Consider the following 10754-nt stretch of genomic DNA (forward strand, 5'->3'; position numbering starts at 1 on the left):
CCCGTTAGAGCCCCCGAGTCCCCGAGTCCCCGCCAGTCCAGCTCGCAAAGCCGCTCTCGAGCCCCCACTCTAGATCGGCGATAGCTCGCTGAAGGCTTCGCTATTGACCCAAAATGCAAATTTGCATTGGATTTCGGTCTTTCGATTCCGCTTGGCCCGCGCTGCAGAGCATCCGCGGATGAGGTCTCCAGTGCAGCAGCTTCCGCCTCGCGGCTCTGGGCACTCTTTATAAGCCGCCGCTCCTCCGCACGCTATTACCTATCGATCCAAGTCCATTTCCATATCGTATCGCGGCAGATCGGCTCAGTGGTTCAGTTGCGAGCAGCAATATGTTAGGCAATTACTTTCACAAATTTGGAGCGTTTCGAAGTCACTGAAAACCTTAGAGGAGTTCAAAAACGCGTAAGATGAATCAACTCCACAATATTCTATCTTAACAATCGCCTACCAAATTGCAAAATCATTGTTACCTAAACTTTAAAGATGGTTGGTAGTCCCCCCTTTTGAAGACCCGCAGAAGACTCCCTACGAAATATGTATCTTATGAATGTTATCATAGGATCCCTCCTTTTTAGGCAACAGTCCTAGTTTGTTTTCTTTCTTTGTAACGCTGAAATAAACGTAAGAGTTGGAATCATTAAAATACTCTATCTTAACACTCGTATACTAAAAACACACTATATGAGTTGCTTAAGCTTAAAAGATGGTTGATAAGCGGCATATACCTATACCTTACAAAGTTTAGCATGAAATCCCTAACATTCTGGTAACAGTTCCAGGCTTTTTTAACTTTTAAAAGGAGAGAATAGGGTTTTTTTATTGAAGTACATATAATATACATATTTTAATGGGTATTACATATGCATGTTTTTCAAGGTAAAGACGTTCAAGGGACTGACTAATAAGCACATGGTTTCATTAGAAATATAACACAGAAGGGTTTTAGGAGATCCGAACCGGAGGTCTAAAGGGAACATTATCCAAGACCTGTGATAGATAGAGTGACACCTGATTTCACTAGGATTATAGTTCTGATACCACAATAAATGATCCTATACTGTAGACTAGATGGAAATCAGGGATCCCAAGTGAATATTTGAAAGAAACAAAAAATAACAAGTATAAGGAACAAATATCTTTTTGTGTTTGGAGTACCCTAAGGCCTTTAACTAAAAATAATAGATCGTATAGTAGATAGTACTACCAGTAGCTATACCCAAAGACACCAGTTGGCTAAGAGAAAGAGAGAGTGAGAGTGGCGGCTGGGGTCTCTTGAGTCCGCACTGGCGGTTTCCTCTCAAACCCGGTCGCCGCGACATGTTGGCCGCCGGGGCTCGATGTTGGATCGCTGCTGCCGGCTCGATCCGACCGAGTGATAGTGGCCACTGCCGCCGCGGTGCCGACTGAGGCTGCGCTGCTCCGGGGAAACTCGTTGAACTGTTTGGCGCTGCTTCGTCTAGAGAGCTCGTGACCCGGGGCGGGGGTCGACGGGGCGGGCGCCCTGCCCCTGCCCCCGGCCCTCCTCAGATTCCCCAGCTACTTTTTGGGGGCAGGTTGGGGGAGGGGTGGTGCGGAGCGCACCCGGAGCGGGCCTCTGCCGGCGTCGAGCCAGCGCCAAGAGCCCGGAGCCAGCGGCGGAGGCAGAGCGCACAGACCCAAACAGACGTCGTCGGGCGCTTGGAGCTGAAGAGCTGGGGCTGAGCTGCGGCTGAAGCTGAGGCCGAGCTGAGCTGAGCTGGAGCTGAAACAGAAGCTGAAGCTGAAGCTGAAGCTGAAGCTCGTGCTGAGGCTGAGGCTGAAGCTGAAGCTGAAGCTAAGCTGAAGAGCTGGGGCCGCCGAGAAGCCGAATCCGAAGCCGAGACCGAGCGCCGCGCGCTTCGATCGCCGTCGATCATTCGTTTGGCGCTCTGCTCGCTCGCTCACTCGCGCGCTCGAAGCGGGCTCGAGTTGTTATAAAAGTGGCAAGGACATACGGTCGAGCCATTAGTCGAAAACTATAAACGCTCGACGCGAAATCGTCTCCGGGTCTCCGTCTCCGTAGCCACCGTAACCAAAAATACGCCAAGCGCCAAGCGCCAACCGCCAGCCGCCAACGCTACGATAAATACAATTTTTTTGATCGCCTTGGCAGCCAACCCCGAACCGAACCGCATCCCCAGGAATCGATTCGAATTGAATTGATTTTTTTTTCAAGTGCCTGTCGAAAGCCAACAAAAGCAAAAGTGACCAATGGCCGCCGAGCAGTGCAGTAAATAAGAGCGTCGCCACACCAGGGGAAACAAGCCAGAGGCGCGAGCCACCAGAGACCAAGCCAAGACCGCGCCAGCACCCAGAACCAGGAGCAACCAGGAGCGCAACCAGGAGCGCAACCAGGAGGAACCACCATGCTGGCCGACTCGTACCTGATCAAGTTTCTGCTGCGCCAGCTGCAGGTGCAGCAGGACGGCGATGCCCAGCACCTGCTGATGGTCTTCCTGGGCCTGCTGGCCCTCGTCAGCCTGCTCCAGTGGCTGCTCAGGAACTACAGGGAGCTGCGCAAGCTGCCCCCGGGCCCCTGGGGCCTGCCCGTGATCGGGTACCTGCTGTTCATGGGCAACGAGAAGCACACCCGCTTCATGGAGCTGGCCAAGCGCTACGGCTCCCTCTTCTCCACGCGCCTGGGCAGCCAGCTGACGGTCGTGATGAGCGACTACAAGATGATCCGCGAGTGCTTCCGGCGCGAGGAGTTCACCGGCCGCCCGGACACCCCCTTCATGCAGACGCTCAACGGCTACGGTGAGTACGGACCCGGACCTGGGAGATGCAGCCTGGTGATGCAACCAGGGCCTGATAACCCACCTGCGTGCATGCTGTTCGTGTCGAATCAGTTTTCACTACTCTGTTTACTACGAGCCGTAGTACTGGCAGTTCGCTGGGTGGAAATATCTCCCCCGAATCCGCTGCGAAAGCGAAAAGTTATCAGCCCATCTGCGGGCCCAAGTCCAGGCCGTGCGGACAAACGTACACGGCCCGTACAGCACCTGAGATCTCGTGAGATGGGGCGGGGAGATCAGGCCCTGAGTATTTGGGGCCCCCTATTAAGCGAAGAAATTCCACTGGCATTTCTTTGTCGGCTTGGTTTCTTTCCGCTCCCTCTGATTTTCGGTTTTCGATTTTATTTTTATTTTATCTGCGCTTTTATTTTCGTTTTTATTTTATTTCGATTTCGATCGCCTTCGGCCGCACTTATTCATATATGTACGCACTGCACCCGATGATAAGGCACTGCTGCACTCTTTTCCTGCCGCAAAATCACGTTTTGGGCTTTTGTTTTGCGCACTTTTCGCTGGGATTTCTTTTCTGGTATTTCGTTTTGACGAAGTAGGGCATCGTCCCATCGGCCCACCAAGAGCCTACCTCAATCAATGTAGAAATTGCGACATAAAAATTAAAAATAAAGATAAGCGGCGCTGCCACCCGCCGATCCCCCCGATCCCCCCCGATCCGTGGTGAACCCGAGACTCAAGCCCACTCCTTCCCTTGCAGGCATCATCAACAGCACCGGCAAGCTGTGGAAGGACCAGCGCCGCTTTCTGCACGACAAGCTCCGCCAGTTCGGCATGACCTACATGGGCAACGGCAAGCAGCAGATGCAGAAGCGCATCATGGTGAGTTGAGCTAGTCCGCCGAGCCTCCCAGGAGCAGCAGCTAACCCTGGCCCTTCCCCCTTCTCCTCCCCGAAAACAGACGGAAGTGCACGAGTTCATCGGCCACTTGCACGCCAGCGACGGCAAGCCCGTCGACATGTCGCCCGTCATCTCGGTGGCCGTGAGCAACGTGATCTGCAGCCTGATGATGTCCACCCGGTTCAGCATCGACGACCCCAAGTTCCGGCGCTTCAACTTCCTCATCGAGGAGGGCATGCGCCTGTTCGGCGAGATCCACACCGTCGACTACATCCCCACCATGCAGTGCTTCCCCAGCATCTCGACGGCCAAGAACAAGATCGCCCAGAACCGGGCCGAGATGCAGCGCTTCTACCAGGACGTGATCGACGACCACAAGCGCAGCTTCGACCCCAGCAACATCCGCGACCTGGTCGACTTCTACCTCTGCGAGATCGAGAAGGCCAAGGCCGAGGGCACCGATGCCGAGCTCTTCGACGGCAAGAACCACGGTAAGTTGAAGTCCGACTCCCTTGGGTCCCCTTGGGTCAGCAGTAGCCCTCGTGTCCACCCGGAACTCCTCTGACCCCGCCCTCCCTGTCTCTCTTTCCTTGCAGAGGAGCAACTGGTGCAGGTGATCATCGACCTGTTCTCCGCCGGCATGGAAACCATCAAGACCACCCTGTTGTGGATCAACGTGTTCATGCTGCGCAACCCCAAGGAGATGCGCCGCGTCCAGGACGAACTGGACCAGGTGGTGGGACGCCACCGCCTGCCCACCATCGAGGACCTGCAGTACCTGCCCGTCACCGAGTCCACCATCCTGGAGTCCATGCGCCGCTCCAGCATCGTTCCCTTGGCCACCACCCACTCGCCCACAAGGTAAGCCTCCATCGAGATTGGAATTCAGCTTGGGGGACGGGGGCATCTGGGGGATCTGGCCGGAGGAGCTATCAGCAGATGGAGTGCTTACGCACTGGCGTTCAGAGATCTACGCAAATGCCGCGAGGTCCGTTCATTCACACCAGATCTCCGCGATTGCCATTCATTGTCGTGGCTCCTCCATTCAGCTGGCTCGTGCCCCGGAGCCCCGGCGCCCGCTCCCCAAGCTCCAGCACTGCATCGAGACCTCCCCAGTGCGTGGCCCACTTTTTCTGTAGTCAGATTAGTGGCAGTGCGCAGTGGGCCCAGCCCCTGCCGCTCGCTGATAATCGCGGATGCACCGATCACAAACTAATCACAGCTTCCCCTTCCTGTCCGCCCCCTCTCGCCCATTGTAGGGATGTGGAACTCAACGGGTACACCATACCGGCCGGCTCGCACGTCATCCCGCTGATCAACAGCGTCCACATGGACCCCAACCTGTGGGAGAAGCCCGAGGAGTTCCGCCCCTCGCGATTCATCGACACCGAGGGCAAGGTGCGCAAGCCGGAGTACTTCATCCCCTTCGGCGTGGGACGGCGGATGTGCCTGGGCGACGTGCTGGCGCGCATGGAGCTCTTCCTGTTCTTCGCCTCCTTCATGCACTGCTTCGACATCGCCCTGCCCGAGGGCCAGCCGCTGCCCAGCCTCAAGGGCAACGTGGGGGCCACCATCACGCCGGAGGCCTTCAAGGTCTGCCTCAAGCGCCGCCCCCTGGCGCCCACCGCCGCCGATCCGCACCACATGCGCAACGTCGGCGCCAACTGAGGCGGACGCGGATGCGGATGCGGATGCGGTTCCGGTCCGCTCCAGAGCACGGTTTTGTTCCTACACAAACACACAACAACAGAAAAGAGAAAAAAAGAGGACAAGGCTGGACGGGAGAGGCCAACTCCATTCGGGCCTCGCCTCGCGCAGAGCTATCCACTTAGCCGTAAGTTAGTAGTTATCCGCCCGTGGGAGGAGCAGATCCTGAGCCTGGCCAGATCCTGGCCGGCCAAGGAGCAGAGCAGCCGTAGCTGTGAGGACTGCAGAGGACTGCAACCAATTCTATTCTTTCACCCCCAAGAAGCTGTGTTCAACTAATTGTAATTACACCCCTAGACTAGCCTAGTTACGCTCGATTCTATTGCTAATGTTAATGTTTTTTTATTATTATTAGTTTAATTATTATTACCGCTAATATTAGGATTATGCTATGTCTAAAGCCAGCGGGCCGATTAAGTGTAGTTAGCTAACGTTCTGTTTATTCCTAGTATTAGTGCTAGCTTAATGTCCAAACAACAAACAACAAAACAAACTGTGGTTTAGTCTTACAAGCACACACCAACATAGGCAAACAATTCGAAAATAAAGAAAAACCTGTGAAAAACCTATTAAAAACCGGTGCAAATAACTCTTACTTTTTTATTGGAGGTCACAGTATCCCGCGACGTGAGCTTTAATCGCAAAGGTGCCTTTAAGGTTTATTATTTGCAGCCTGTATTACACGAAAATTTGGCTTCCTATTTGAGTATAATAATATTGACGCTTTATTCAAACATACAATAAATTTTAAAGTTAAGCGGATATAATAGAAAAGGTAATGTCTTACACCAATTGATTTATTGGTAAAGTAAATTTATAATACGTATCAGTCAAAAAGTCTACAAAATGATATAGGTCTACTGTGAACTTACGCTTATGGAAAATATATTATTTGGTTAGAAAGTTTTTTATGGTATATTAATAATAATATCAGTACTTGAATGCGTTGAAAAAGTTTTACTACTATTCCAACTAGTGACGTGTTTCTTTGGTTACTATTAAATAGTTAAACTACCCTCAAATGGTAGGTTTTTCTTATTACATTGTTGGAAGAGTAACTATTTCCTTGCTCAAATTGACGATTCTGTAGGGTGGGCCTATTAAAGTATAGTGGTCAATTTTACCTAACAGTTTTTCTGCGTGTACTTCAAATAATTCACGAGAACGATAAACAGGGTGATTAGCATTAATTCTATTCTTCACATATAAATACATTTTTCTAAAATGATTTATATTATCGGAAAATAGTGGAACTGAATTAACACAACCGTGAGGTTGACCCCTTCATAACATATTAGTATACTTATTATATTAACAATATATATATTTTTTTTGTGCCATTTATGATGGCATAAACAAAAAATGATTTATTCCTAGAAATGGTAAGAAAAAGCTTTTAAAAGTGCAAACTAAACGCCCGTCAATTCAGAATTCCCCAATTTTCCCAGCCCAGAAAAACACGCAGTAGGTAGGTCCCCATTCACAAAAGGTTATCATATAATCGTAAATAAAATACAAAAAAAATTGGGATAAAAAAGTAATGACATAAATATTTCCAACCTAGTTATTGGACACCGCTCCCTCGGGTTCCTCGCGCAACTCCACCAACGGCAGCTTGGTGAACCGCAGCTTGTGCGGAGCGGGGGTCAGGGTGATACCGCTCTCGCCCTCCATGTCCACCTCGCATCCCGTGGGCAGCTCCAGGTGGAAGCGCCTCAAGATGCGTCCCGCGAAGAGGGTGAGCATCATGCGGGCCATCTCGTCGCCGGGACACATCCGCATGCCCGCCGAGAAGGGGATGAACTGCGGGGGCGCCGAGTAGGCTCCGTCGGGGGCCAGGAAGCGTTCAGGGCGGAACTCCTCCGGTTCGGGGAAGGCCACCGGGTCCATGTGGATGGCCCACTGCAGGGAAACGATCATCGATCCGCGCTTGATGTTGTAGTCGCCCATGGTGAAGTCCTGCTTGCTGCCGTGCGGAATGCCCAGTGGCACCACGCTGCGGATGCGCAGCGTCTCGGAGATGCAGGCCCTCAAGTAGGTCAGTGGCTCCAGCTCCTCCAGGGTGGGTGCCGGGCCCAGCGGGAGGAGGAACTCGTGCAGGCGCCGCTGGCAGCGCTGCTCGCGGGCCAGGTAGAGCAGGAACCAGCGCAGGGTGGCCAACGAGGTGTCCACGCCGGCACCGAAGAGATCGGCGAGCAGGTGGCGCAGCTGGTCGTCGCAGTAGAGCTGCGACTCCCGATCTCTGCGGATCAGGAAGTGCTCCAGGATGCACTCCGGCTCGTACTCATCCTCGTCGCTCTCGTCCTCGTCGGTCTCGCCCTCATCGCTCACCTCCTCCGCGCCGCCCTCCTCGGAATCCTCCGGCTTGCCTTCCTCTCTAGACTCCTTCTTCAAGACGTTTTCCACATTGGGATTAACCTCTTCCGGCTGCCTGCGCTGCTCCTCCAGCAGCTTCTCCTGCCGCCTCCGCTCTCGGCGCTCCCTGAACTCCTTCTGCTTCTCGCTCAGCCGCTGGGCACAAGCATACACTATGCGGTCGTAGATGGCGTGCGTCTTGGCCTTGCCCTCCAGCAGGAAGCGGATGCTGCGCTCGTTGGCGGGCAGATGGCGCAGCCAGGGCAGGAAGTTGACCACCCCCGAGACGCCGATCAGCTTGACGCCCTCCTCCTGCAGCCGCTGCAGGTACAGCCAGTCGGGATCGTCGCGCTTGTAGGTGACTCCGAACACCAGGTCGTTGATTATGTTGCCCAGCGTGTGGTGCAGAGCGGGTTGCGGGTTCAGTTCCGAGCCACAGCTCTTTTCGGCCTCAGCCTCGTAAAGCTGAAGGGGAAAATTGAAGGGTATTATACATATTTTAAATCGTGGCCGTTACTCAAAACTTAAAAGGTATATTAGATTCTTCGAAATGTACGTAACAGGTCGAAGGAAGGAAGGAAGGAGGGGCTTCCAACCCTTTAAAGTAAGTATTCTTCCTCAGGATCACTAGCTTAGCCGATCCAGCTATGTCTGACTACCTGTTTGTCGCCTTATGAAGGCTGAAGCATCGGAAACTATAAGCTAGTAAGTTGGGATTAGATAAGGTTCTTACACAGAGCATGTATTGTAGATTTTGCAAATAGTAACAATACGCATTTACTTGCCAAAAAACTCTAGAATCGTTCTATTCCTTTAAGAGTTATAAGCAATTAAAAGAGCTGACGCTAGATGGCGTGTTTGGGGTGGTGTGCAGCTTCGGAAACAGCCGATTGCTGCAGGCATATATCCGTCTCCCTCGCACTCCCTTTAGCTGAGTAAGTCGAGAGAGTCGAGGACCTCGACCACGGCGATCTTTCTTGCTTTCACCTGATGAAAACGCAAAACTGCTTAAAAATAACAAATTAACATTCACGCTTTGAGTGGTTCAATATCCTTGTTTAAAATACAATTTAAAGAAGTCAATATATAGACCTAGAAATCATCACATAATAATGAGTTCGTAATCCCACCGTAACTCAGCAATCCTCTCCCCTCAAAAGCTAGCCACAGTACTTTCGAACTCTTTGCCAAGCATTTAGGTAATCCACCCCAATGATGCAGATTCTAACAATTACATAAACTGTTTTGCTGAAACTCTTTGGAAATCTTTGAATAAATTGTTCTCCAGGTGTTCGCTCAGCCGATTGGCATGGAAACGCGCAAAAGAACTCGCCTAATTTATGCGATGTCGTTTTTCTTTTTTGCTGACCCACGCGAGAAGTTGGTGGAAGCGGAGTCACTTACCCGGACGCACTCGTCGACGCCCCGCCCGATGCGCTCCTCCAGCCGGGCTCGGAGCCTTCCCGGGCGACGGGTCATGCCCAGAGCCTTGAGCCACTCGATGGTCTCGCGCCGGGCATGTCGCCAGATGTCGCCCTGGGAGCAGATGATTCCTGTCGAGAGAGGAGGGGAACCCAGTAAGCTGGAAAGGACCTGAGGACTGGCATATTATCTCACCATATCCGCCCATTATACCGTGGGTGAGGTACAGTGGAGCCCGGCCGGTCATTACCTCGCGGCGAAAGAAGTCCCTCACCAGGGCGGCATCCGACAGGACCACGGTCCGCACCCGGCCCATCTTCAGCTCGAAGATGCCGCCGTACCGCTTTGCCAGCGCCAGGAGCGACTTGTGCGGAGCCCGGGCGTCCAGGAAGGGCAGGTAGCCCAGCCAGGGCAGGCCCCAGGGCCCAGGCGGCGAGACGCCCACTATGTCGTCGTAGCGGTGCTCGCACAGATAGAGGATCACCAGGATGAGCACAGCCGGGACCAGCAGGGCGACACAGAGGCTCTGCGCCGGGGGCAGCCAGCCGCTGTGGCCCATGTCGTCCATGGTCGCCGTCATCACTTTCGATTTCCGCTGCTCGCGCTCTCACTTTTGCCTTACCTTGCCCACTCCTCCAGTGGCCAGCCTTCGTCTCCTGTTAGAGGTTTCTCGGACTCGAATTCTCGGATCCCGACGTCCAGTCGCCAGCAGAGCTCTGCGATTACTGGAATTTCTTTAGAATTTGAAACGAGTCTCTCGGGCTCCGCGAAATGCAAACAGGGCAGCGGCGAGCTGTCAACGGGTGTCTACGTCAGCAACGGGAACGGAGGAAGAGCGGCCGCCGAAGGCCGTCCAGACAATGGTAACATCGGTCTCGGCAATACCAATATACCGGGCCGGGTAGAGCCTGGCATCGGCTTGGGTTTGGGCTTGGGTCTCGGCATCGGCATCGGCGTCGGCCTCGGCGGTGAGTGCGAAAGTAAAATTTGAAAATGAAATCACTGGCGGCCACGGGTGCTTATCATATGCACATTCATTACACCCACCGCCGAGATCGAAAGGCTGGACTGTGTGGTACCTTCGGGTCTGCGCTTCCAGATAGCCGGGCAGACGGATCTGCATGTGTGCCAGGGCGAAACAAGGGTATTCAGCGACCCTGTTGGCCCAGCTCGAGTACCTAACTTCGGCGGTCTGCGGGAAGATACATTTATTCAATCGGCCGTCCGTCTGCCTGCCTTTCCATTTCTATTTCTGCCGCATTTGCACTTTTCTTGTGTATTCCTTAATTCCGCGGCTGCTGAATTGCTTTCAATTTGGGTTTACCCGGCCACAGGAGGCCCGAGAACATGGCGGGGTTTTCCCTGCACGGCGAGAAAAAGAGTGTGCCACCAACAAAACTGGGTAATCAATACGGGGCTACAGCTCGCCTGCAAGCCTCAATGTGTTTGTTCTCAGTGTGGAAAAGACAAGGAGCTGCTGGGTAAACGCCTTTGCCTGGGGATTTCCAGCGGCCTGCGCCGTCTGAGTCATGTGAGTGCCGCGACTTCTGGACAGGAATGGCGAATGGGAAAGGAAGTGGAAGGGCTCGCGAGGCTGGACAAACA

At 53.2% G+C, this 10754-nt stretch overlaps 2 protein-coding genes across 2 annotated transcripts; one reads left to right on the forward strand and one right to left on the reverse strand.

The window, feature by feature from the left end:
• The first annotated feature begins 1885 nt into the window (after positions 1 to 1885).
• Positions 1886 to 5961, forward strand: LOC108035811 (cytochrome P450 18a1). The gene is made up of 5 exons (XM_017111558.3): positions 1886 to 2775; positions 3526 to 3647; positions 3727 to 4156; positions 4262 to 4526; positions 4925 to 5961. The coding sequence occupies exons 1-5, from the start codon at positions 2385 to 2387 to the stop codon at positions 5331 to 5333; spliced, it is 1617 nt and encodes a 538-aa protein (XP_016967047.1). The 5' UTR covers positions 1886 to 2384; the 3' UTR covers positions 5334 to 5961.
• An 880-nt stretch (positions 5962 to 6841) lies between these two features.
• Positions 6842 to 9882, reverse strand: LOC108035818 (cytochrome P450 306a1). Its single transcript, XM_044093272.2, has 3 exons — positions 9345 to 9882; positions 9132 to 9280; positions 6842 to 8192 (listed from the first exon to the last, which is right to left on the reverse strand). The coding sequence occupies exons 1-3, from the start codon at positions 9727 to 9729 to the stop codon at positions 6933 to 6935; spliced, it is 1794 nt and encodes a 597-aa protein (XP_043949207.1). The 5' UTR covers positions 9730 to 9882; the 3' UTR covers positions 6842 to 6932.
• Positions 9883 to 10754: the final 872 nt, after the last annotated feature.

This window comes from Drosophila biarmipes, chromosome X, assembly GCF_025231255.1.
Source record: "Drosophila biarmipes strain raj3 chromosome X, RU_DBia_V1.1, whole genome shotgun sequence".
In the NCBI taxonomy this organism is placed as follows: Eukaryota; Metazoa; Arthropoda; class Insecta; order Diptera; family Drosophilidae; genus Drosophila; species Drosophila biarmipes.

Excerpts from the sequence above, each read along its gene's own strand:
- LOC108035811 (XM_017111558.3), top strand. The coding sequence starts at position 2,385 with ATGCTGGCCGACTCGTACCTGATCAAGTTTCTGCTGCGCCAGCTGCAG. Across the intron at positions 3,648-3,726 it reads AGATGCAGAAGCGCATCATG|ACGGAAGTGCACGAGTTCAT; the intron begins GTGAGTTGAGCT and ends CCCCGAAAACAG. Across the intron at positions 4,157-4,261 it reads CTTCGACGGCAAGAACCACG|AGGAGCAACTGGTGCAGGTG; the intron begins GTAAGTTGAAGT and ends CTTTCCTTGCAG.
- LOC108035818 (XM_044093272.2), bottom strand. The coding sequence starts at position 9,729 with ATGACGGCGACCATGGACGACATGGGCCACAGCGGCTGGCTGCCCCCG. Across the intron at positions 9,281-9,344 it reads CGGTATAATGGGCGGATATG|GAATCATCTGCTCCCAGGGC; the intron begins GTGAGATAATAT and ends CTCTCTCGACAG. Across the intron at positions 8,193-9,131 it reads GCGTCGACGAGTGCGTCCGG|CTTTACGAGGCTGAGGCCGA; the intron begins GTAAGTGACTCC and ends TTTCCCCTTCAG.